Source organism: Lathyrus oleraceus, chromosome 5, assembly GCF_024323335.1.
Source record: "Lathyrus oleraceus cultivar Zhongwan6 chromosome 5, CAAS_Psat_ZW6_1.0, whole genome shotgun sequence".
Classification (NCBI taxonomy): domain Eukaryota; kingdom Viridiplantae; phylum Streptophyta; class Magnoliopsida; order Fabales; family Fabaceae; genus Lathyrus; species Lathyrus oleraceus.
This window is the reverse complement of record NC_066583.1, coordinates 389992644-390020353: the sequence shown is the minus strand read 5'-3', so window position 1 is coordinate 390020353 and position 27710 is coordinate 389992644. Positions and strand designations below refer to the sequence as shown.

General features: G+C 33.5%; 2 protein-coding genes and 1 pseudogene across 2 annotated transcripts; 2 read left to right on the top strand and 1 right to left on the bottom strand.

Annotated features, from left to right (window-relative positions):
• Positions 1-2398: 2398 nt before the first annotated feature.
• On the bottom strand, positions 2399-4680 carry LOC127085009 (pentatricopeptide repeat-containing protein At1g09820). The gene has a single exon (XM_051025565.1). The coding sequence runs from the start codon at positions 4594-4596 to the stop codon at positions 2560-2562; it is 2037 nt and encodes a 678-aa protein (XP_050881522.1). The 5' UTR covers positions 4597-4680; the 3' UTR covers positions 2399-2559.
• A 4574-nt stretch (positions 4681-9254) lies between these two features.
• Positions 9255-27710, top strand: part of LOC127080923 (uncharacterized) — a 100644-nt pseudogene continuing 82188 nt past the window's right edge.
• LOC127085015 (uncharacterized) lies at positions 23478-26404 on the top strand. The gene is made up of 4 exons (XM_051025567.1): positions 23478-24286; positions 24473-24696; positions 25663-25681; positions 25996-26404. The coding sequence occupies exons 1-4, from the start codon at positions 24231-24233 to the stop codon at positions 26069-26071; spliced, it is 375 nt and encodes a 124-aa protein (XP_050881524.1). The 5' UTR covers positions 23478-24230; the 3' UTR covers positions 26072-26404.

Below are 27710 nucleotides of genomic sequence, written 5' to 3'. Positions count from 1 at the left end.
AGAATCATATCGGTAGTTGAAAAATCATATGCTTTTCCTTAAGATCTCCATTTACATCCACTTACATATATGTATGTTTAGGTAATTTTGGTTCATGTTAATTTCTACTTTTCTTTGGGGTGTTTAATTTACTGTTTGGTTGATGCAGGTTAAAGAGAGTTTAAGAGATGATTTGAGATATAAATCTATGAAACACGAGGATAGGGAATTTTTGTTCAATGAGTATATATCCGAGTTGAAAGCTGCTGAACATGCAGCAGAACGAGAGACCAGAGCTAAAAGGGACGAGCAGGTACTAGGTGGTTAATACATAATATGTAATGAATGCTTTTGAAATCATTAGAACGTTGGTAAATTGTGAAGAAAGAATAACTGTCGGTCCACTTTTTTTAATTGATGCCTTGACATGATGCTCCGGTTAGTTCGTAGTGGGTAAATACTGCTTTTTTTAAGTAAACGTGGGTAAATACTGTTAAACTACTTCAAATATAGGATTTTTGGATAAATTGAAGCTTAGTTTGCTAGCGTGACTTCTATGACAGACTCTATTGATGCCTTTTCTGTTTTATGTTGGATTGAGTTGTTTAAGTCGGTGTATCAATTTTACTTGTATACAAATGTTCTCCTAGTAGCTCATTTTTAGTAACTTATTATAACATTGGTTTTGAACAAATTAAAACTCAACTGATTTGCAGGAGAAGTTGTGGTAAAGGGAGCGGGAGTTGCGTAAAAGGAAGGAAAGAGAAGAACATGAAATGGAAAAAGTACGGATAAAGATTAGAAGGAAGGAGGCAGTTACGTCTTTTCAAGCTTTACTCGTAGAGAGAATCAAAGACCCTATGGTATAAAGCTTTACTTCTTCTTGCTACTGTTGTTATTTTGAAGATTAATTTCCTTTTTAAAATCTGAAAGGATTGGAATATCTTTTAGATGCTAGAGTTTTAAGCAAGTCATTTTGGTTTCTTAATTATTGATATTTTCCCAGATTTATACGCATGAAACACATGATTCCATTTTAATGTTGTTTACTACCATCTTGAATTGGACTAAACTGCATTCAGTTAATTATTAGGAGGGTTTGGTTGAACATCAAGAAAAATAGATGAATGCAAATGAGTTTCTCAGACTTTTGAAGGCTAAATTATACTAGGAAATTTGCTGTTTATAATAAATTTCATATATTTTGTGTATGTTCTTAGGCGTCATGGACAGAATCAAAGCCCAAGTTAGAAAAAGATCCGCAAGGACGTGCAACCAATTCTGTTCTTGATTCAACTGACATGGAAAAACTCTTCTGGGATCATATAAAGATGCTTCAGGAAGTAAGTGATAATATTTGATGCAATTGATATTTGTGACGTTCTCTCTATTGTTCCCTGTACTTAACTATATATGAGACAGAGTGCCACTTGAATGGGAGTGAGGCTCTGTTTGAGTAGAAGTGTACTTTTGGTTTAAAAATGTGCTACTTACATTTGTGACTCTTGTGATTGGCCAGCGTTGTGTTCACGATTTTAGAGCTCTTCTAGCTGAAGTGTTGACTTCTGAAGCCGCATCTCTGGAAACTGATGACGGGAAAACAGTGCTTAACTCATGGTCTACCGCTAAACGTCTTTTAAAACCCGATCCAAGATATAACAAGGTTCAAAGAAAAGATAGAGAAGCCTTGTGGCGCCGGTATGCAGAGGATATGCTGCGGCGGCAAAAGTCATCTCATGATTCAAAGGAAGATAAATATACAGATGCCAGAGGTAGAAAGTCTCTAGATTCTTCCAAACATACATTGGAATCAGGAAGATCGCACGAGAGAAGATAATTTTGTTTGTAATTCTTGTGTTTTTGTTTTTCTCAGAATTCATAGATTAGGTTTCACAAGTCATAACCTTGAAGCCTAACATTAGAACAGTAACATATTATACATTGAAGAAGTTCTAAATGCTGTTGTAGTATCTCTTGTCGCTTTAGGATGATATGAATATCATTTATACTGTACTTCCTTCGTCTCAATATAATCATCGTTTTAACAAAGAAAATTTGTTTCAAATTGTTGACACTTGACATTTAAATATTGAGTATATGCTGTAAATGTAAGAATATCACATTCTCTTATAAAAAAAGAAAAGAAAATTGTAATTAATGCTGCTGATTGTATATTGATGTAGTTGAAAGACACGGTTTCTTCGTGTCGCTCTCATTTTCTCTGATTGTATATTGAGAAAGAACTGCCCATTCACAAAATTGTTTTGTCTTCTCTCTCTCATATAACATGGAAGTTTATGTCCTAATTCGATTTAAGTTTGGAAATATCAATCCAAACATGCATGAAGTGTATGGAGCTTTTTGTCGTTTCCTGTTTAAAGATCGAGTAAGAGATGATGAAATGTTTATAACTCATGAATAAAGATAGAGTGTATGCATTATTCCTACTTTTCTCGGCAAAAAAAACAAGATATTTACAAGTTGATATTTATATTTTGAATCTTTGCTGAAGCTCTACTCTAAACAGTAGATAAATAATACACTAATATCGAAAATCTAATCTTTCATCTCAAGTTCTTCCTAAGACATACTAGAGATATTATACAAGTGTCCTTCTATATCAGGAATAAAGCCTTTCTCCAACATTTCCAATCTTATTATATCATATGTATTACGGTTTGGATTCAAACCCTTTTCCAACATCTCATTAAGAAGATTATTTGCTGCCTCTAGTTTGTCAATTTTACAATACCCTTTAATCAAAACATTATAAGTAACAACATTCGGCTGCTTTCGTTCTTTCTCCATACGCGCCCTCACGTTCAACGCTGCCTTAAGATTCCCCTCCATACAATAACCATCCATCAAAGTATTATATGTCACATGATTAGGTTTCAAACCAAGGTTGAACATTTCATTAAGTAACTTTTCTGCATTTCTTGGTTTGCCGATTTTGCACGATCCATCTATCAAGATGTTGTATGTCACAACGTCGCCTTTTAAACCATTGTTCTCCATTTCAATTAGAAGCTCCTTTGCAGTCCGTAAATCCCGTTTTCTGCACAGGCCTCCAATTAAGCAGTTATAAGTTGAAACATTCGGCAAAATCTCTTCGTCTAGCATTGAACTTCGTAGTGCAAACCCTTCCTCCATCATCCCTTCCTTACAGTATGCATCAATCATAGTATTGAATGTTATAGCATTGGGAACCAACTCTTGCTCGGTTATATCATCAAAAACCTTTTTTGCTTCCTTCATCATCTTCTTCTTACAAAACCCATTTATAAGAGCATTATAAGTTACAATATTTGGCTTCAAACCCAAACCAACCATCTTATCCCACAAATCAACCGCCTCTTCTAGCTTACCGTTATTACATAAACCGTTTATGAGCGAGTTATAAGTAACTGTATTAGGTTTCAATCCCTGCTTTTGCATCTCTTCAAAAGCCTTCTCTGCAGCCAATACATTCTCATCCTTACAAAATCCATCAATAAGAGTATTAAAAGTAACTTCATTCGGACAAATTTTCTCAGCAACCATTTCCTTCATAATAGCTTCAGCTTTGTACATTTTTCCAGCACCGCCCCTCTTGCAATAACCATCAACGAGAGTATTATAAGTAACCACATTCGGCGAAACTCCCCACGCCTTCATATCTTCAAAAACATCCTCCGCCTTGTTCAACTTACCACCTCTACAAAGACCATTAACGAAAACATTAAACGTGTTCAAGTTTGGTCGAATTCTTCTCTTTATCATCTCCTTATACACATACTCCACATCACCAATTCTATTCTCCTTCACCAAAGCACTCAACAACGGATTACACGAAGTCAGCGATAATTTAAATCCATAATCTTGAGCTCGCTTAAACCCTTCATAAGCAGAATGCATCTCTAAATTTCTAACATACGCTAACACCAACATATCGATTATCAGAACAGTAGCACTGGATCGACCTCCGCCTAACAAAAGGGAGTGAAAAACAGAAGAAACTGTATGTTTCCTGTTTTTAACAAAGCTATCCATAAAAGACCTAACTTTAGAGTACCTTTTCGAATTCGCTAGAGAATGTAAAAGTTTGACAGTTGGTTCAAGATCATATGAAAATCTGAACTCTTTCTGAGACCAATTAAAGAATCTAAAAACAAGGTCTGAATCGATACCGGAATTAAGTAATTGATCTAGAAATGTTGCAGGTTTGGTTACTCTTAGATGAGATTTGAGCTCTGACAAGTGCTGTTTACTCAACAGCTCCGAAATTGTTGATATGCAGAATGAGTTGGAGATTGTTGATCTTCTGAATGCTCCCGCTATTACTACTGGTGGTCGTGATGCTGCAGCTCCTAAACCCTCTAGTGTACAGAGCTCACCATCGGCACTGGATTTGATCAAGAAGAAGTTGCAGGAATCAGGAGCACCTGTTACATCCTCTTCCATTCCTACACCATCCGTACAACCAGGATCTGAATCAAATGGTTCAAAAGCAACCGACTCTACAGCTAAGAGCATGCAAAATGATAATAGTAAAGATAAACAGAAAGATGCTAATGTCACTGATACATCTTCGGATTCAGAAGATGAGGATAGTGGGCCTTCGAAGGAGGAGTGCATAAATCAATTTAAGGTAAATTTCTTTCTATCGATCTTTGCGCTGTTGTAGTTTCGTTTTTACTTCTTTCCTTTTATTGCCTTTATTTCTGATCTACGTGAAATCCTAAGAAAATTTACACAAGGGGAAAAGAAGTTTGACCTAATTTTATCCAATCAAAAATCCTCCATAAATAAAATATTTAAAGATTTTAAAAGAAAAATAAGACAAAAAAAGAAATAGATCGAAAATGAAAGAAGCGTCTAGTCTATAAATGCACGCACTTTAAAAGAATAGGTCATTTATAAGCTTTTTATTTTGATACATTGAAAAGGTTTAAAGGTAACAACTTTATATCTTCGGTAACTAATGCACTTGGGAACATGATGACATGGGTACCAAAGGTGAAATCTTAGTGTTTTATAGGTAAGCTTTTCATCTGGGAGTTTCGACGATTATTAATAAAGCTATACAAATCAATATTATACTTCTAAAGTATTCAATATTTATGAATCTGAGTATGAACAATGATGACAAATATCAACCGTTGTGATCAAAACAATGTTTTTAAGAATATCTTAAAGTATATGACCTTTAGCAATGACTTTAACACGCATTCTATAATAAACCTGAAATCCCTTTTGCTGCCAAGATAAAGAGAAAAAGGGAGAGAGGATCCCATTGACGAAGACCTCTTCTAGCTTGAAAATCAATCGTAGGGCTACCATTATTCAAAATCGAGAAGGAAGAAGAACAAACATAGACCTTAGTCCATTTTAACCTTTTTCTTCTAAATTTCATCCTTGTCAAAATGTAAAATAAGTAATCCTAAGAAATGGAATCAAAGGCCTTTTCAAAATCTACCTTAAAAATAAATAAGCCTTTCATGTTCCTCCTTTTGTAATCAATCACTTCATTTAGCACTAAGACACCATCATGCAATCCTGTGTTAGGAACAAAAGAATATTTAGTAGCCGAAACAATCTTGTCCATCACACCCTTTAATCTCCCAATTAATTTCTAAATAATCCTATAAATGCTATCAATTAGACAAATTAAACGGTAGTCATTTAAGCTTTAGGGGTTCTGACATTTGGGGATAAGAGAAATACAAGTTGATGATAATTCCTTATGAAGATGTGTCTGCATAAAAAATTCACTGATACAATAAAAGATATCATGTTTAGTAATTTCCCAACTAGCTTTGAGGAATTCCATTGAAAACCATATAGGTCCGGGTTTTTCCCACTTGTATCATTCAAAATAACTTCCCTTACATCATGCATAGAAAATTAAGCTTCCAAACCAACCTTATCTTCATGAGAAAGTTGATTAAAGGGCCCCCTCTCAAGCAAAGGACTATTAGGAAAAGGCTTTTGGAAACGATCTTTGATATTATCAAAAACCATTTTCTTTACACCCTTAACACCATCAACTATCACCTCCCCTGATTTGAAACCCACAATATTGTTACAAAAATACCTTTATTTCATGCAGGAGGAAGAATTTAGAATTTTGATCTCCTTCCTTCAACCAATGACATTTAGACTTTTGCTTGATCATATATTCTCAAACATGTAATCTGTCTCAAACCAAAACTTAAGCCTCGATCCTTTTACGATTAATTTCTGCTAATGCCACATCACCATCGACTACTACCATCATGTCTAGATCGTTGAGCTATTTAAAAGCAAGGTGGAGCTATAAATTCTGAACACCGAACACTTTCGTGTTCCACACCTTCAGTTGGTTCTTATGAGCCTTAATTTTCTATTTAAAATAAAACATTTTTCGCCCTTGAATGTTAGAAGATTGGAAAAAATCTTCTATCAAAGAAAGGAAACCAGGATGCTCAATCTACGTCGTAGAAAATTTAAACATCTTTTGGCCCCAATTTAACATGCTAGATTTAATCGATGTAGGACAATCATCTAAGATGCTACGCTTATCAATTGATTGTCCATTGAGCCCTCATTTATCAATCAACCCCTCATAATCAGGAAAAGATCCAAATCAACCCCTCATTTATCAATTTGAGATGCCACACTTATCAATTGATTGCCTATTGAGCCCTTATTTATTCCCCAAAGCTTGTAAATCCACCAAATTCATGTATTTAATACATTATAAGAATTCGTGCATTTCGGCTTGATTAAATTGAGATCTAGGGAATTTTCTCTCGGTAATTCTTTTAATTGCATTAAAATCCCCTCTTACACACCAATCACTTAAAGGGAAGAATGATTTTAACTTGATAAGCTCTGCCCATAAGCGTCTTTTGCTTTAAATCGCACAAGATGAATAAATATTCACAAAATAAATAATCACCCATCTCCAAACAACTTAAATTCCAATAAATTCTTCCCCTCAAAATTGAGAAAAACATCAAACAAAAAGGCATTCCACAAAAGTAACATGCCTCCCGACCTTCCAACTGCATTTTTGGCACTTCACATGACATTGATATGCCTTCAAAAAGAATGAGCCAGAGAATTCACCATAATTTACATCTTTGTTTCTTGGCATACATACATCTACTTTTCCAGAGTTGAGAAGATTCTGAATAACATGCTTCTTGGATTAATTCCCCCTGCCAATGTTAAAGGATAACACATTTATGGTAAACCCAAATTGTTTTTGTCCTTGTGAGTATTCGCATCTTGATCCCTTGCTTCAAGACACCGAATTTCATCTATGACCATTATTTCATTGTCGCCTGACTCACCTCCTTTAATACCCAGTTCAAATGCTTTTTTCCAAAAAATGTACGTGACACCATCTTCCTCCTTGTTCTAGAATCTCGAATTTCCTTGTTGAACATCAAAATCTGAAGTTGACTTATAACATAATGTTGAACCCCTAGAAAATTGTCCTTTGAATGATTGAAGGACTCATACTTCGCTTTCGATTTGGATAAGGGCGAAATCAATGAGGAAAAATAAGATTGTTCAAAAAGAGGAAAAGTTTCTCTTTGAATCCCATGTGAATTCTCAGATGAGATGAACACTTAAGTAACTTGTGATATCCAATTCAAATCACCTATTACTGAGATAAGCTTTCATTTCCTCTTAGGTTGGACCTCAAACCTTGAAGAGGAATAAGGCCCACCATTCACTGACTTCAGGCCCCAACCTGTTCAACGAATCCAATTGATTTGGGCTATGCAAATTCGGTCCAGAACCATTCTCCAGGCCCAATTACATTGGACTTACATGTGACTTCTGACTCATGTTTATTTATCCAGAATTAATCAACACATTAACTTTTTAGACTAATTGAATATTATTGTTGAGAAACAAATCCCCATTTTTCCCAACCTAATGTGACTTGTTTACTACTATCGCATCCAACGCCTTTTTACTTTTGTCTGACATTGGCAAACTTACACCTTTATAGGAAAAGATCAAACTCTGCTATGCCACAATATCCTCCACATTTCCACTTTTTCACTATTTCCTACTAGGGCACATGCTACAGTTACTTCTCCTTCCTTTTCCAAAACATCAACTTCATCCTCTTGCCAAAAATTTATTTTTCCGATGAGAATTCTAATTTGACTAAGCATGGAATTTGAATCTTAAGTGGACTTTGGGCATCCTCTACAAGTCTCGTTGTGAAGCTTAAATCGTTGATAACAACATCTGTTTCTTCTAAGACTACCTTTATTTTTACTAACAAGCGTGCCACATCCATTTTAATCTTCCACCTCCTCGTATTATCATCCAGACATAGAAACTCCCTCGATGGATTTAAAAATGTCTCACATCCAACCATAACATGATATATAATTAATTCACTTATTAAAAATTGGATCTTACTAATGAGTATCTTATAGACACTCTTTAAAGATTCCAAATAAAAAAATACTATATAAAAGAAATTGAAATTGACAATTTTAATTTTTAATATATTGAGTATGTATATTTAAAACAATTATATTATTTTAAGGTTAATGCTAACTTATGCCACAATGACACAAGTTAATGACTTATTTGTAAAAATATTTTCTTGGAATGCATGCATTTAATTTTTTGAAACTTAAAACATTGTTTTATTTCACACAAATTTTTTAATTGTAGTATCCTTAACTTGTGTCTTAAGAGCACAAATTTACAATACCCTTATTTTAAATTATTTTAAAGAGTGTTTCATTAAGACTAGTTAGCATTTCCATTAAATATTTTGGTCGGTACATAATTAAAATCTTAATCATAGTAAAAATAGTGTTTTCTTTTTTTAGTGGTAGTATTTATTTTGCACAAATACTAAAATTGAAAAAGCATAAAGTGGAGTTGTAGCTCTTGTGAGACCCTTGTCATAATGATAATCCACGTAGTCAAAATTGTAAGGCCAAAATTCTAGGATGAAATTCCCACTAAAACGTGTCCAATCTTTCTTCAATTCAATTCAATTTCTCTCATTTTTCACACCATGCCTCTTCTTCTTCCCACTGATTACGTTACGTTTCTCGTAATCACACAATTCAGTTCAATACTCCACAATCCCAATTTCAATGTTGGTTTGTAAGATTATTCATATTCATTGTCACGACCCTATGTTCTTTCACTTCTCATCAATCCATCCATGATTCTTCAACAAGCTTCTCCCACTTTTCACTTCTCTCTTTGTCCCTGCAACAACAATGCTTTTCCTTCTAATTTTCCCCTTTCCAAAACCATGAAGAAACGCTTCATTTCAAATTATTACTCGTATCACAAATTCCGAAGAAAAAAAATGGATTATTCACTCCTCTTCGATTCGCAAACAAGGTTCTACTAATTGGAACGCCAATTCCACTACACGGGGTGCTAAAAGTTTCGTACTTGATAATAGGGTTTCAAATGATGAACTTGAAGAAGGTAAGTTGCAAGATTCACAAGTTCAATTGGGTTCAAACTTCACTACTTTTCAAGAGGATCCGATTGTGGATAAGCTTAGAACTCAGTTGGGTGTGATTCACCCGATTCCGTCGCCTCCTATAAACGGAAACATTGCTGGTTTGTTTGTGTTTTTTTTTCTTTGTTGGTGTTGTTTTTGATAAATTGTGGGCTTTTAGGAAAAGGAGAAACAAAGTTAGTAGTAGTGAAGATAGTTTTCGTGGTGTGTGGCCTCAAGTTCCTACTAGTTTTTCTTTGTTTTTGGAAAAGGATTTGCAGAGGAAAGAGTCGGTTGAATGGGTGAACATGGTTTTGGGGAAGTTGTGGAAGGTTTATAGAGGTGGACTTGAAAATTGGGTTATTGGGTTGCTTCAACCTGTTATTGATGATTTAGAGAAGCCTGATTATGTTGAAAGAGTTGAGATTAAGCAATTTTCATTAGGGGATGAACCTTTATCTGTTAGGAATGTTGAGCGCAGGACTTCTCGGCGTGTCAATGATTTACAGTATGTTTTTCTTCTCTTGTGCTTTATTCAATTGCTATAAGTTATGTTTTTCTTCTTTGTTTAAGTTAAATGTTCTGTTCGCTATCAGATATTCAAAAAATTGATCTTTTAGCTTGGTATGCTTCATTTGAACTAGAATTGTTGTTCTGGTAATGTTTTTTATCATATCTTTTTGTAGAAAGGGTTAGTTTTGGATTCTGGAGTATTTTTTAGTAATACTATTTTTGGATTTATATTCCTGAGATCCAAGGCTATTGTGTTATTTATTCTTTATTATCATATGGTTAATATAAGCAATTTATTTCCCTTAGTTTAATCTAGGTACCAGATAGGCCTTAGGTATACTGGAGGTGCCCGCACGCTGTAAAGTGTTTCTCTTATATTTGGTTTATTCCAATTGTTGTACCTGTTGGTGTTCGAGATTTTGACATTGACGGTGAACTTTGGGTAAAATTGAGACTAATACCAACAGAACCTTGGGTCGGTGCTGCTTCGTGGGCTTTTGTTTCACTTCCAAAGATCAAATTTGAGTTGCCTCCATTCCGTTTGTTCAATTTAATGGGTATGCGATTTTTTTGTGAATCTTAGAAATTATATTATCTATATTTACTTGGATCTGAGTGACTTTGTAGGCAAATCAATTAGAAACATAGCTTTTGTAGAAAATAGTTACAAAAACAAGATGTGCTGTGAATGTCATCTGTGTCTGCTCGACAAAAATTGATAATCTACACTACACCATGGTCCATTGTGATAGCTAACCACAAAAACAAGTGAATATTATCTTACTTCTTAAAGCTGTTTGACAAAGAAAGAATAGTATAACTGTATGAATGAGTTAATTTTGTGCCATTTCCCTAAGCATCTTTTGACAATGGACTTGCACATGATTCCTGGTGCTGATGAGAGTTATGTGTTGGTTGCTATGGTTGTTGTAAAAGGTTATAAAGACTAGTTTGATACCCCTTCTTTACTTGTGAAATTGGAGTCTTAATGGCCAACTTAACAAATTAAACCATGTATCCTCCCTTTTCGCTGCCAACATTGTATCACAAATCAGCTCTCCCAAATACTTAGGTTGTTACTTGTTAGGTAAGGGCTCTTGATTAGTGTTGAACCGAAGTGTCTCCACACGTAGGATACTTGTAATGTTATGGACATTACACAGGCACAACTATGTTGCATTTACATTTATTTAGTTTTATTTTTAGAGTTACGGTGGCAATGATTATATTTGGGATCACTTGGTCGTAGAAGCTTTTATACAATAATATGAAGAAACTACTCTCCCAAAAGCCTAATCTATTGGGTTAAGACTTGTGTTTTTTTAATATTTTGATATGGTGTATTTCCTGTCTGGTATTTTAATTTGATAATATACAGTTTTTTTGTTTGTTTTGATATTTCATAGGTAACATGTCATTTCCTTGCATTTCAAAGACATATTTTTGAAGAATATCTAACATATTGTTGCTGACATTTTTTGTTTTTTTTCCTTCTTTTGTGCATTGTTGGGCGTGATCAGCAATTCCAGTTCTCTCAATGTAAGTTCCATTTGTTTTTTAAGCTGTTATAACTTATAAGCTCATTGCAATTGATGCTTGTGAAGCAGAGTGTACACTTGTGTGAATGCATTTTTAAAGTGGTACTACTGTCTATAAAATATTATTAGAACATGCATTTGATGCTAATTTTACTAGTTATAGAAAGTAACTGCACTTTGGAAACTTTTTTTTACTCCAGATCAAATATTTATTTGATTAATAGTCGACGGCTATTCAATTTTTTAAAATTTAGAAGTTGAGTTTTCCTTTGTTTCTCTTTAGTCCGCAGATTTCCTGTTCTCTTCATACTTATGGATCTATTATCTCTAGATTGGCTGTGGAAATTGGTTTTTTTTTTCATGTCATTAGTTGTAATGTAATTAATCTGGCCTTTCTGTTGTAGGTTTTTGACGAAACTTCTTACAGTAGATTTACCTAGACTATTTGTACGGCCAAACAAAATTGTTTTGGACTTCCAGAAGGGAAAAGCTGTTGGTCCTGTCACCGTGGGTCCCGTCGCTGATGGTGTTAAAGATGGAGAAATGCAAGAAGGAAACATGGATTCTGTTGGTGAACTATCCGTCACTCTTGTGGATGCTAGAAAGCTTCCTTATCTTTTTGGTAAATTCTATAGTCTTGTATTTTCTTTTAAGTAGATTTTTGCCTGTTTTTTTTGGATTATTTATACTCCATTGGGACTTTCTTTGCTATTTAATAGATTTTCTTTTTGAAGTCTATTTTGTAATTTATGTTATGTGAACATGGTTTTTGTTTTATCCCCTATTCAGTATCCACAAAAATTTAGTTACGGAATAATGTGAGTTATGTTGTACTGTCTACCATACTCAATTTTTATTCTGTTTTTTCAGCCAAGACAGATCCTTATGTTATTCTTAGCCTTGGAGATCAAACCATACGCAGCAAAAAGAACAGTCAAACTACTGTCATTGGCCCCCCTGGAATGCCAATTTGGAATCAGGTGTTGTTTTTGGATTTCTTGATTCATCTTTGTTTTTGCTATTTCTATATTTTTCTTCGTATTAATATGCGCTAGCACTACGGGATTTCCATATGCTTGTTTCCAACCCTAAAAAGCAGAAGTTAAATATCCAAGTAAAGGACGCATTGGGATTTGCAGATTTGAGTATAGGTACAGGAGAGGTATGTATTATGTGCAATGCCTAAAGTATTTGGGTGATGTTTTATTCCTCATTTTCTCTACTTAATAGTTATGTACTTCATTCACAATCTACTGTTCATAGATAATACGATTAGTTTTTTTTTCTTTTTTGAACTTGCTGCTTAGCATCTTTTTTGTCATTTGTCAACTGTCCTCCTTCAACGGTAGGCTTTGTCATATTGAGTTTCAACGTTGGCACTTGAATAAAAAGTGAATAAGGGATTTTATAGTTAATTTTGTATTTTCCCGCATGTGCATGTTTTCTTATTTGAAAATGTTTTCAGGTTGATTTGGGATCTCTTCAAGACACAGTACCAACAGACAGAATTGTGGTCTTACAATGGGGTTGGGGTTTTAGAGGACATGGCTCATCTGGGGAGATATTGCTTAGGCTAACATATAAAGCCTATGTGGAAGACGAGGAAGATGACAAGACCGGGGAGGATTTGATTGATATAGATGCTTCAGATGACGAGTTGTCTGATACAGAAGAAGCAAATGTCACTGATCAAAAGGGTGTAAGAGATTCTATGTACCAAACAGATAAAGAATCATTTATGGATGTTTTGGCTGCAATAATTGTTAGCGAAGAATTTCAAGGGATATTAACATCTGAAGCTGGGTTTACCAAAGGTTCGGAAAATGGCTCAAATACAACATCTAAAGTATCAAAATCTCCTGTTGCCAATGCAGAATCAACTCCTTCTGGTTCTGATAAATCTGAAGGTTCTGGAGGTACCATACTTTTATAATCTCTAATATAACCTTGTCTAACATGGATATGTATTATGTGAATGTTTTTAAGATTCATAAAGCTTCTCGTATTCACGACGAAAATAAAAACTTTGAAATGCAGAGTCAGCCTTATTTTGGCTTGCTGTGATTATCGGCATGACACTACTAATTGCTGTCAATATCAGTGGTTCAAGTATCTTCAATCCTTGAGACGGTCTTTGACAATCTTCACCTTGGTTCAGCTAAAGTAATTCTTAAGTCTTGTGCTCTTACTTCCATTGGATAGTTCAACTGCTTTATACTTCTTGTGTATGTTCTCCACAAAGTTAATTTTTTTTTATCTTGCAGGTTGTGCAGAAGATTTTTAATCAGATCTTTCTTTTAGCTACTAGTATAGTTTAGTATATTCATGAGTACTGCTGTGGAGCAAAGCATCTACTGGCGGCGGGTGATTCATGGCTTCTTTTTGTGAGAGCTACAGATTTTAATTCAGCTTAAATATAAATTTATTGTTCGTATATATGCAAATACAACGATATTGTTTTTTACCAGGCAATAATAAAATAGCAGGTTTTTTAACCATTACATTTGTCTGGGACTTCATTTATAACATTTCCTATACGTGAGAGCTACAGGTATTTAAAGATAAAAAAAATACAAGACAGACAGAACGATAGTATCTAATCTCACGTCCATGCATTTCTTACACAGTTTAAAAACGATAGTTAAGAAACAACATGTAAGAAAGAGACTCCTCTATAATCAGACAACAATAAAATTAAAGAATGGTGAAGAGTTAAAAATTCTATTAAATCAAACTCGACATTGTGATCGATTTTTACAAGGTGATCTATACAATGATTTGTTTGATTCATAAGAAATAACACTTCAAATAAAAAAGAAGACAAATGAAGATTTTGAGTTTTCTGAGAGATGATCATATAAACCACAACAGAGAAACCTAAACTACTTATCATTCCCAAACTGGACTAGTGGAGTTGGATTTCTTGAAAAAATTAGTAGGAGGCATCCATTTAACATTTATTATATGTTACCTTTGCAATGAATGAAGAAAAATATAACAAAATGTTGGTACCTCAAAGATTACTTAAAAAATGCTCATGATTTTGAGAAAAAATGTTGGTTTGCAACAACACATGAATTTAGAGACTTAATTAAACGGTGGTTACTTATTCATGGACCAAATTACTTATTCATTAAAAGTTTAATCAATTTTAAGTTTGGAAATATCAATCGAAACATGCATGAAGTGTATGGAGCTTTTTGTCTTTTCCTGTTTAAAGATCGAGTAAGAGATGATGAAAATGTCTATAACACATGAATAAAGATAGAGTGTATGCATTATTCCTACTTTTCTCAGCAAAAAAAAAAAGATATTGACAAGTTGATATTTATATTTTGAATCTTTGATGAAGCTCTACTCTAAACAGTAGATAAATAATACACTAATAACGAAAATCTAGTCTTTCATCTCAAGTTCTTCCTAAGACATGCTAGAGATATTATACAAGTGCCTATCTATATCAGGAATAAAGCCATTCTCCAACATTTCCAATCTTACTATATCATATGTATTACGGTTTGGATTCAAACCCTTTTCCAACATCTCATTAAGAATATTATTTGCAGCCTCTAGCTTGTCAATTTTACAATACCCTTTAATCAAAACATTATAAGTAACAACATTCGGCTGCTTTCGTTCTTTCTCCATTCTCGCCCTCACGTTCAACGCTGCCTTAAGATTCCCCTCCATACAATAACCATCCATCAAAGTATTATATGTCACATGATAAGGTTTCAAACCAAGGTTGAACATTTCATTAAGTAACTTTTCTGCATTTCTTGGTTTGTCAATTTTGCACGATCCATCTATCAAGATGTTGTATGTCACAATGTCGCCTTTTAAACCATTGTTCTCCATTTCAATTAGAAGATCCTCTGCAGCCCGTAAATCCCGTTTTCTGCACAGGCCTCCAATTAAGCAGTTATAAGTTGAAACATTCGGCAAAATCTCTTCGTCTAGCATTGAACTACGCAGTGCAAACCCTTCCTCCATCATCCCTTCCTTACAGTATGCATCAATCATAGTATTGAATGTTATAGCATTGGGAACCAACTCTTGCTCGGTTATATCATCAAAAACCTTTTTTGCTTCCTTCATCATCTTCTTCGTACAAAACCTATTTATAAGAGCATTATAAGTTACAATATTTGGCTTCAAACCCAAACCAACCATCTTATCCCACAAATCAACCGCCTCTTCTAGCTTACCGTTATTACATAAACCGTTTATCAGCGAGTTATAAGTAACTGTATTAGGTTTCAATCCCTGCTTTTGCATCTCTTCAAAAGCCTTCTCTGCAGCCAATACATTCTCATCCTTACAAAACCCATCAATAAGAGTATTAAAAGTAACTTCATTCGGACAAATTTTCTCAGCAACCATTTCCTTCATAATAGCTTCAGCTTTGTACATTTTTCCAGCACATCCCCTCTTGTAATAACCATCAACGAGAGTATTATAAGTAACCACATTCGGCAAAACTCCCCACGCCTTCATATCTTCAAAAACATCCTCCTCCTTGTTCAACTTACCACCTCTACAAAGACCATTAACGAAAACATTAAATGTGTTCAAGTTTGGTCGAATTCTTCTCTTTATCATCTCCTTATACACATACTCCACATCACCAATTCTATTCTCCTTCACCAAAGCACTCAACAACGGATTACACGAAGTCAGCGATAATTTAAATCCATAATCTTGAGCTCGCTTAAACCCTTCATAAGCAGAATGCATCTCTAAATTTCTAACATACGCTAACACCAACATATCGATTATCAGAACAGTAGCACTGGATCGACCTCCGCCTAACAAAAGGGAGTGAAAAATAGAAGAAACTGTATGTTTCCTATTTTTAACAAAGCTATCTAGAAAAGACCTAACTTTAGAGTACCTTTTCGAATTCGCTAGAGAATGTAAAAGTTTGGCAGTTGGTTCAAGATCATATGAAAATCTGAACTCTTTCTGACACCAATTAAAGAACCTAAAAACAAGGTCTGAATCAATACCGGAATTAAGTAATTGATCTAGAAATGTTGCAGGTTTGGTTACTCTTAGATGAGATTTGAGCTCTGACCAGTGCTGTTTATTCAACGGCTCCGAAATCGTTGATATGCAGAATGAGTTGGAGATTGGACGTGTAAGCAGAAATTAGAAAAATACTTTATCAAAAAAACAACACATTAACAACGATTTAGTGGATTAACATTTAAGAATGAAATCTGTGTCACCTTGAGTACATTGAGAAAGTTTGTGAGTAGTCATTGCTCCTGGTGTTTTTTCCTTGAATTGCGGCGTGATTCAAGGTGGTGCGGGGCTTTTTGTGGCGGTGGCTATCGCGGCCAGAAATCGAGATGGAATCGCATCCTCACCGGGAGGGGATGGAATAAGGTGAAAGAAAAGGCTGAACGGATTTCAAGCTGTTTCTGGCCGAAGACGATCAAGTTGGATGTCCGAGTCACAAGAAAATGTTTGATGGAGTGAATATAAAATCTGTTGACTTCAATTTTTGTAAACTTAATTCACTTACATTTGTGCACATTAGTTAACTTAATACTCTAAAAAAATGTTTTAAAATTACGTAATAAAGTTCTTTTATAAATGTTATTTTTTTTTTTAAAATATTTTTTTTAATGATCAATTATAAAATTTAAGATAGTATTAATTGTTTTATTTTAATTTTTCATAAATAATTTTAAAAAATAAAAAAATATATATATATATAATAAATAATTAAGAATATTATAGATAAAATAATAATTATTATTTAAAAATTAATAATAATAATTAATTTTTTTAATATATATAAAAAATAAAAAAATACGATTAAAAAGAAACTGATGATTTAGTACCAATTTAGGGTATGCATTTGAAAAACAATGTCCAAATATACACATCAATTAAATCATATTTAAACTATAATGATTTGTATAAGAAACATGAACATTTTGCAAATTTGAACAAATGACTAACTCATTTAAAAAAGAACTAACCTGATTAATCAAGAAAATCACAGTAGTTAGAAATTAAAACACCAACATTCTTTTTTCCTTTTTCCTTTTTCTGTTGTTCCACACTTCACCTTGTTGACTCATTTACACCAATACTCCTGCAACATAAAACATCACACTCTTACCCATTTTCATTAAACATGTCTAACTGATTTTAAATGAGAGAGAGAGAGAGAGGGATCTAAGGAGGAGGAGGAGGGTTAAGAAATTGGAAAAATGAACAAAATGGAAGCTCCTTGTTTGTTGGAACAAGATCTGAGTAGAGAAAGAAAATGAAATCTTTTGTTTGTTAAAATAGGAAGAAATCAAAACATTCGAAGTGAGAGTAGTGGGCTACCAGTTGGGAGCATGAGCAGGTGTTGGTGATTTCAAGCTTCTAGTTTGTGTTTTCTTTTTACACCGGCAAATAATAGCTTAAATGTGTATTTAAAAAGTGGAGTATATTGTGAAAGGAAGATGAAGAAGGTAAAAAAGAGGAGTATATTAAAAAAACCTAACAGAGTAAGTGGGCCCAGCCGGTCAAACATTAAGTTTTGTTTTATTGTTACAAGAATCAAATAGGTTTCACGGGTCTGATTTTAACACATGCCGTTGATATGCAGAATGAGTTGGAGATTGGACCTGTAAGCAGAAATTAGAGAAATACTTTATCAAAAAAACAACACATTAACAACGATTCAGTGGATTAACATTTAAGAATGAAATCTGTGCCACCTTGAATACATTGAGAAAGTTTGTGAGTAGTCATTGCTCCTGGTGTTTTTTCCTTGAATCGCAGCGTGATTCAAGGTGGTGTGGGGCTTTTTGCGGCGTTGGCTATCGCGGCCAGAAATCGAGATGGAATCGCATCCTCGCCGGGAGGGGATGGAATAAGGTGAAAGAAAAGGCTGAACGGATTTCAAGCTGTTTCTGGCCGAAGACGATCAAGTTGGATGTCGGAGTCACAAGAAAATGTTTGATGGAGTGAATATAAAATCTATTCACTTCAATTTTTGTAAACTTAATTCACTTACATTTGTGCACATTAGTTAACTTAATACTATAAAAAATGTTTTAAAATTACGTAATAAAGTTCTTTTATAAATGTTATTTTTTTAAAAAAAAATATTTTTTTTAATGATCAATTATAAAATTTAAGATAGTATTAATTATTTTATTTTAATTTTTCATAAATAATTTTTGAAAAATATATATATATATATAATAAATAATTAAGAATATTATAGATAAAATAATAATTATTATTTAAAAATTAATAATAATAATTAATTTTTTTAATATATATAAAAAATAAAAAAATACGATTAAAAAGAAACTGATGATTTAGTACCAATTTAGGGTATGCATTTGAAAAACAATGTCCAAATATACACATCAATTAAATCATATTTAAACTATAATGATTTGTATAAGAAACATGAACATTTTACAAATTTGAACAAATGACTAACTCATTTAAAAAAGAACTAACCTGATTAATCAAGAAAATCACAGTAGTTAGAAATTAAAACACCAACATTCTTTTTTCCTTTTTCCTTTTTCTGTTGTTCCACACTTCACCTTGTTGACTCATTTACACCAATACTCCTGCAACATAAAACATCACACTCTTACCCATTTTCATTAAACATGTCTAACTGATTTTAAATGAGAGAGAGAGAGAGAGGGATCTAAGGAGGAGGAGGAGGGTTAAGAAATTGGAAAAATGAACAAAATGGAAGCTCCTTGTTTGTTGGAACAAGATCTGAGTAGAGAAAGAAAATGAAAACCTTTTGTTTGTTAAAATAGGAAGAAATCAAAACATTCGAAGTGAGAGTAGTGGGCTACCAGTTGGGAGCATGAGCAGGTGTTGGTGATTTCAAGCTTCTAGTTTGTGTTTTCTTTTTACACCGGCAAATAATAGCTTAAATGTGTATTTAAAAAGTGGAGTATATTGTGAAAGGAAGATGAAGAAGGTAAAAAAGAGAAGTATATTAAAAAAACCTAACAGAGTAAGTGGGCCCAGCCGGTCAAACATTAAGTTTTGTTTTATTGTTACAAGAATCAAATAGGTTTCACGGGTCTGATTTTAACACATGCCTAATGAACCTTTGACCTATAACTTTATAGCTTTTTACTGTTTCCACGTGATCAAAACATCAAAAATAAATGTTTTACAATTTCAATTAAAATTATTGGTTTGGAAGTAAGTAAGTAGTAATTGTCTTAGATGAGATTTGATCTCTGACCAGTGCTGTTTACTCAACAGCTCCGAAATCGTTGATATGCAGAATGAGTTGGAGATTGGACCTGTAAGTAGAAATTTGAAAAATACTTTATCAAAAAAACAACACATTAACAACGATTCAGTGGATTAACATTTAAGAATGAAATCTGTGTCACCTTGAATACATTGAGAAAGTTTGTGAGTAGTCATTGCTCCTGGTGTTTTTTCCTTGAATCGCAGCGTGATTCAAGGTGGTGTGGGGCTTTTTGCGGCGTTGGCTATCGCGGCCAGAAATCGAGATGGAATCGCATCCTCGCCGGGAGGGGATGAAATAAGGTGAAAGAAAAGGCTGAACGGATTTCAAGCTGTTTCTGGCCGAAGACGATCAAGTTGGATGTCGGAGTCACAAGAAAATGTTTGATGGAGTGAATATAAAATCTGTTCACTTCAATTTTTGTAAACTTAATTCACTTACATTTGTGCACATTAGTTAACTTAATACTATAAAAAATGTTTTAAAATTACATAATAAAGTTCTTTTATAAATGTTATTTTTTTTTAAAAAAATATTTTTTTTAATGATCAATTATAAAATTTAAGATAGTATTAATTGTTTTATTTTAATTTTTCATAAATAATTTTTAAAATATATATATATATATATATATATATATATATATATATATATATATATATATATATATATATATATATATAATAAATAATTAAGAATATTATAGATAAAATAATAATTATATTTAAAAATTAATAATAATAATTAATTTTTTTAATATATATAAAAAATAAAAAAATACGATTAAAAAGAAACTGATGATTTAGTACCAATTTAGGGTATGCATTTGAAAAACAATGTCCAAATATACACATCAATTAAATCATATTTAAACTATAATGATTTGTATAAGAAACATGAACATTTTACAAATTTGAACAAATGACTAACTCATTTAAAAAAGAACTAACCTGATTAATCAAGAAAATCACAGTAGTTAGAAATTAAAACACCAACATTCTTTTTTCCTTTTTCCTTTTTCTGTTGTTCCACACTTCACCTTGTTGACTCATTTACACCAATACTCCTGCAACATAAAACATCACACTCTTACCCATTTTCATTAAACATGTCTAACTGATTTTAAATGAGAGAGAGAGAGAGAGAGAGAGAGAGAGAGAGAGAGAGAGAGAGAGAGAGAGAGAGAGAGAGAGAGAGAGAGAGAGAGAGAGAGAGAGAGAGAGAGAGAGAGAGAGAGAGAGGGATCTAAGGAGGAGGAGGAGGGTTAAGAAATTGGAAAAATGAACAAAATGGAAGCTCCTTGTTTGTTGGAACAAGATCTTAGTAGAGAAAGAAAATGAAAACCTTTTGTTTGTTAAAATAGGAAGAAATCAAAACATTCGATGTGAGAGTAGTGGGCTACTAGTTGGGAGCATGAGCAGGTGTTGGTGATTTCAAGCTTCTAGTTTGTATTTTCTTTTTACACCGGCAAATAATAGCTTAAATGTGTATTTAAAAAGTGGAGTATATTGTGAAAGGAAGATGAAGAAGGTAAAAAAGAGGAGTATATTAAAAAAACCTAACAGAGTAAGTGGGCCCAGCCGGTCAAACATTAAGTTTTGTTTTATTGTTACAAGAATCAAATAGGTTTCACGGGTCTGATTTTAACACATGCCTAATGAACCTTTGACCTATAACTTTCTAGCTTTTTACTGTTTCCACGTGATCACAACATCAAAAATAAATGTTTTACAATTTTAATTAAAATAATTGGTTTGGAAGTAAGTAAGTAGTAATTGTCTTAGATGAGATTTGATCTCTGACCAGTGCTGTTTACTCAACAGCTCCGAAATCGTTGATATGCAGAATGAGTTGGAGATTGGACCTGTAAGCAGAAATTAGAGAAATACTTTATCAAAAAAACAACACATTAACAACGATTCAGTGGATTAACATTTAAGAATGAAATCTGTGTCACCTTGAATACATTGAGAAAGTTTGTGAGTAGTCATTGCTCCAGGTGTTTTTTCCTTGAATCGCGGTGTGATTCAAGGTGGTGCGGGGCTTTTTGCGGCGATGGCTATCGCGGCCAGAAATCGAGATGGAATCGCATCCTCGCCAGGAGGGGATGGAATAAGGTGAAAGAAAAGGCTGAACGGATTTCAAGCTGTTTTTGGCCGAAGACGATCAAGTCGGATGTCGGAGTCACAAGAAAATGTTTGATGGGGTGAATATAAAATCTGTTCACTTCAATTTTTGTAAACTTAATTCACTTACATTTGTGCACATTAGTTAACTTAATACTATTTCGCAAATTAATATTAAATTTCTATATTACAATTAATAATCTAATATAATATTTATCTATAAAAACAAGATCTACAAAATAAATAAATAAAACCTTAATTATACTTTTAAAAGATAGTTTAAATTGTTTGAAATTCGGAATTATTTTGTACTAAACATCATTTTTCATCAATACAACATTTTAACTCACTTACTCATAATTGAAAAACATGTTTAGTTTAAAAACAACTTTTCATTTTTTAAAGAATAATCCATTACATTCTGTTTGACAACTCAACCGAAACGTTGAAAGTTGAAAAACCATTTTACAATTCTTTGGGAAAGCAAATGTATGTCCTCTATTTAAACACTGATATGTGCTATACCATTCATAGGCAGACGAAAGAATGTGTCGCGGTATGAAAAATTATCATGAGTGCTTGCATGCTCAAGATAATAATATAGTAGTCATCGAATTTTATTTATTCTAAAAAAAAGGAAAATATCGATAAAACTCTTAAAGAAAAAGAAAATGGTAGTCGCAACCAAATTCGAATTCAGGAGTCGATTATGCGAGAAGAAAGTATTAACACTTCTCGCACATGTTGTACACAACGAGAACCATTTAGTTAGATTTGCGAATAGAATGTTAGCTTAGGTTATTTGCTTTCTTCGATTTATTAAAAGGGAAAAAGAATAGGACTAGAAATATGTTTTTATTAGGGTATCCGACGAGACATTGAATTTTACTCGTATGTAACCCCAGGTGCGATGGGGAACTCGAGACTATGTAGTTCCGGCTAGCAAATATTTGTGTGCTTGGTCAATTTTAGCAAAAGTTACTTAGTCGCATTCGAGAAGAAAACAATTTTTTATTGTCCAAAACATGGAAAAGTGAACATCGACATCGCGTAAGAATGGATAACATAAGTTAGAATCTCACAAAGTTATATTTTCACCGCATTATAGTGGAAAGCGTTCTAACTTCTTGCGCATGGTAAGAATGAAACTTTGTTTGCATCATCTCGGAATGAATGAATCATCTTTCGTTTGTGAAAAGGTTTTGACATCGCGCTAAGGCAGAATATATGAAATTTGATTGGTTGAGTATGTTTTTTAGTTGATGACGAATGCTCGGATGGTCGAGCTATACGACTCGTATTCAAACACTTAGGGAAAATAGTAGTATACACCAAACCGTTCATTTTCTCCTGGTTAATTGCGAAATGTTTAGATATGAATGACAAGTACTTAACAAGCAAGCTATACAACAAATGTTGTGTACTCGGGGAAAAGAGAAGCATATACCAAACTATTCCTTTTGCATCCAATTTTGCTGCGAAAAGATTTTTGATGCGAAATGGATTTTGATTGTGAAAGAGGTTTGTATGAATCAGGTTATAAGTTTTTAATCAATGACAAATGTTTAAATAGTCAAGCTATATGACTCATATCCAAACAACCGATGAAAATAGTGATATACACCAAATCGTTCCTTTTGTATATTATTTATGAAAGATATTTGAAATGATTAAGTGTTTTGATTTGATTTTGAAAATGAACTTGATATGGATCAAGGTTTGATTTGCGTTTGAAAATGGTTTTAATCAAAAATTCCGAAGAAAAAAATGGATTATTCACTCCTCTTCGATTCGCAAACAAGGTTCTACTAATTGGAACGCCAATTCCACTACACGGGGTGCTAAAAGTTTCGTACTTGATAATAGGGTTTCAAATGATGAACTTGAAGAAGGTAAGTTGCAAGATTCACAAGTTCAATTGGGTTCAAACTTCACTACTTTTCAAGAGGATCCGATTGTGGATAAGCTTAGAACTCAGTTGGGTGTGATTCACCCGATTCCGTCGCCTCCTATAAACGGAAACATTGTTGGTTTGTTTGTGTTTTTTTTCTTTGTTGGTGTTGTTTTTGATAAATTGTGGACTTTTAGGAAAAGGAGAAACAAAGTTAGTAGTAGTGAAGATAGTTTTCGTGGTGTGTGGCCTCAAGTGCCTACTAGTTTTTCTTTGTTTTTGGAAAAGGATTTGCAGAGGAAAGAGTCGGTTGAATGGGTGAACATGGTTTTGGGGAAGTTGTGGAAGGTTTATAGAGGTGGACTTGAAAATTGGGTTATTGGGTTGCTTCAACCTGTTATTGATGATTTAGAGAAGCCTGATTATGTTGAAAGAGTTGAGATTAAGAAATTTTCATTAGGGGATGAACCTTTATCTGTTAGGAATGTTAAGGACTTCTCGGCGTGTCAATGATTTACAGTATGTTTTTCTTCTCTTGTGCTTTATTCAATTGCTATAAGTTATGTTTTTCTTCTTTGTTTAAGTTAAATGTTCTATTCGCTATCAAATATTGAAAAAGTTGATCTTTAAGCTTGGTATGCTTCATTTGAACTAGAATTGTTGTTCTGGTAATGTTTTTTATCATATCTTTTTATCATATCTTAGGTATACTGGAGGTGCCCGCACGCTGTTAAGTCTTTCTCTTAAATTTGGTATTATTCCAATTGTTGTACCTGTTGGTGTTCGAGATTTTGACATTGACGGTGAACTTTGGGTAAAATTGAGACTAATACCAACAGAACCTTGGGTCGGTGCTGCTTCGTGGGCTTTTGTTTCACTTCCAAAGATCAAATTTGAGCTGTCTCCATTCCGTTTGTTCAATTTAATGGGTATGCCATTTTTTTGTGAATCTTAGAAATTATATTATCTATATTTACTTGGATCTGAGTTACTTTGTAGGCAAATCAATTAGAAACATAGCTTTTGTAGAAAATAGTTACAAAAACAAGATGTGCTGTGAATGTCATCTTGTGTCTGCTCGATAAAAATTGATAATCTACACTACACCATGGTCCATTGTGATAGCTAACCACAAAAACAAGTGAATATTATCTTACTTCTTAAAGCTGTTTGACAAAGAAAGAATAGTATAACTGTATGAATGAGTTAATTTTGTGCCATTTCCCTATGCATCTTTTGACAATGGACTTGCACATGATTCCTGATGCTGATGAGAGTTATGTGTTGGTTGGTATGGTTGTTGTAAAAGGTTATAAAGACTAGTTTGATACCCCTTCTTTACTTATGAAATTGGAGTCTTAATGGCCAACTTAACAAATTAAACCATGTATCCTCCCTTTTCGCTGCCAACACTGTGTCACAAATCAACTCTCCCAAATAGTTAGGTTGTTACTTGTTAGGTTAGGGCTCTTGATTAGTGTTGAACCGAAGTGTCTCCACACGCAGGATTCTTGTAATGTTATGGACATTACACAGGCACAACTATGTTGCATTTACATTTATTTAGTTTTATTTTTAGAGTTACGGTGGCAATGATTATATTTGGGATCACTTGGTCATAGAAGCTTTTATACAATAATATGAAGAAACTACTCTCCCAAAAGCCTAATCTATTTGGTTAAGACTAGTGTTTTTTTTTAATGTTTTGATATGGTGTATTTCCTGTCTCGTATTTTAATTTGATAATATACAGTTTTTTTGTTTGTTTTGATATTTCATAGGTAACATGTCATTTCCTTGCATTTCAAAGACATATTTTTGAAGAATATCTAACATATTGTTGCTGACATTTTTTGTTTTTTTTCCTTCTTTTGTGCATTGTTGGGCGTGATCAGCAATTCCAGTTCTCTCAATGTAAGTTCCATTTATTTTTTTAGCTGTTATAACTTATAAGCTCATTGCAATTGATGCTTGTGAAGTAGAGTGTACACTTGTGTGAATGCATTTTTAAAGTGGTACTACTATCTATAAAATATTATTAGAACATGCATTTGATGCTAATTTTACTAGTTATAGAAAGTAACTACACTTTGGAAACTTTTTATACTCCAGATTAAATATTTATTTGATTAATAGTCGACGGCTAATATCTCTAGATTGGCTGTGGAAATTGGTTTTTTTTTCATGTCATTAGTTGTAATGTAATTATTCTGGCCTTTCTGTTGTAGGTTTTTGACGAAACTTCTTACAGTAGATTTACCTAGACTATTTGTACGGCCAAACAAAATTGTTTTGGACTTCTAGAAGGGAAAAGTTGTTGGTCCTGTCACTGTGGGTCCCGTCGCTGATGGTGTTAAAGATGGAAAATGCAAGAAGGAAACATGGATTCTGTTGGTGAACTATCCGTCACTCTTGTGGATGCTAGAAAGCTTCCTTATCTTTTTGGTAAATTCTATAGTCTTGTATTTTCTTTTAAGTAGATTCTTTCCTGTTTTTTTTGGATTATTTGTACTCCATTGGGACTTTCTTTGCTATTTACTAGATTTTCTTTTTGAAGTCTATTTTGTAATTTATGTTATGTGAACATGGTTTTTGTTTTATCCCCTATGTAGTCAGAGTTCAGACGTTCTACTCCAAGTAATGACATCTGATCCAACATTGTTACTAATACAGCAAGACAGCTATACAAATTAAAACCCAGTACTGATATGCACACTTTCACAGATGTCACGACATCTGCTACTATATCACCCTAGAATGGAAGAACACCCAATTCTGTCCATCTGGTACAAAGACACAACAGAGATCAAACAGAGCACTTACTTCTGTTGAGCCTGCACAATTATCAGCATGATGTCTCAACATTAATTCGAACATCACCTGGTACAACATTACAGTTTAACCTTATTTTATAACAGACAGAATTATAACGTGCAGAAGGTAAAAACACAAGTAATTGTTAACCCAGTTCGGTGCAACATCACCTATTCTAGGGGCATACCAAGCCAGGAAGAAGATCCACTATCAGCAGTATTAATTCAGAGTTAAACTCCCCCGTTTACAACTCTTCACTTAATCCCTACCCAATGCAATCTATACCTAGAAACTCCTAGATAGAAACCTCCAGTTTCCATTCCTATCACTTCAAATACAATGTAATGCTAAACAAATTGAACTTGCTTCTGCTACAATCAAGGTCTTCAATCTTTTACTTCCTAAAATATCTCCATATTTGGAAACTGTATATTCACCAAATATTCTGATTGAGTCTTCAAGATCTCCACAAATAACGCCATATAGGATTCTAACTAATCCCAGAATATTGAATCAGTTAACACATAACCGAATTAACTAATTCAGTTTTATACACAGGCGTGATGTCATAGTCACGATGTTATGACATCCTACATGACATGTTGGTCCAGATGTTGAACTTCTTCAACCCAACATATTAAAACAACAGAGGAGATTACATTATTTGTTTTACAAAATTAATGTCAATCCTAAGGTACTAACAATCTCCCCCTTTGGCAAATTTTAGCTAAAACAAATAAACAATACACTAGACACCACATCCCAATATGGGTCTGCACCATCACCAACACCAACTTTGGTGTACATGAAGAAGAAGCTGTACAAGAATTAGCTGCATCACAACCCTTCCCCTCAACATTAGAGCTTCCTGGAGAATATGTAATGCTGAGTACATAGATAATGTAACTCAGATCACAAGACACAACTGTCCTCTTAACTCAGATCACAAGACACAAGTGATATACCCAGTTAGTGACTTTTGTCCCTGAACCCAACTTCTGCTCGCTACAAGAATCAGCTGGCTTCTGGTACACTCTCAGGACAATGTTTCTCTCCCCCTTTTTAGCTAAACATTTATAACTGAAACCTTCACAAAACCAGATCCAGGCGCAATATGCCCAAATCTTAA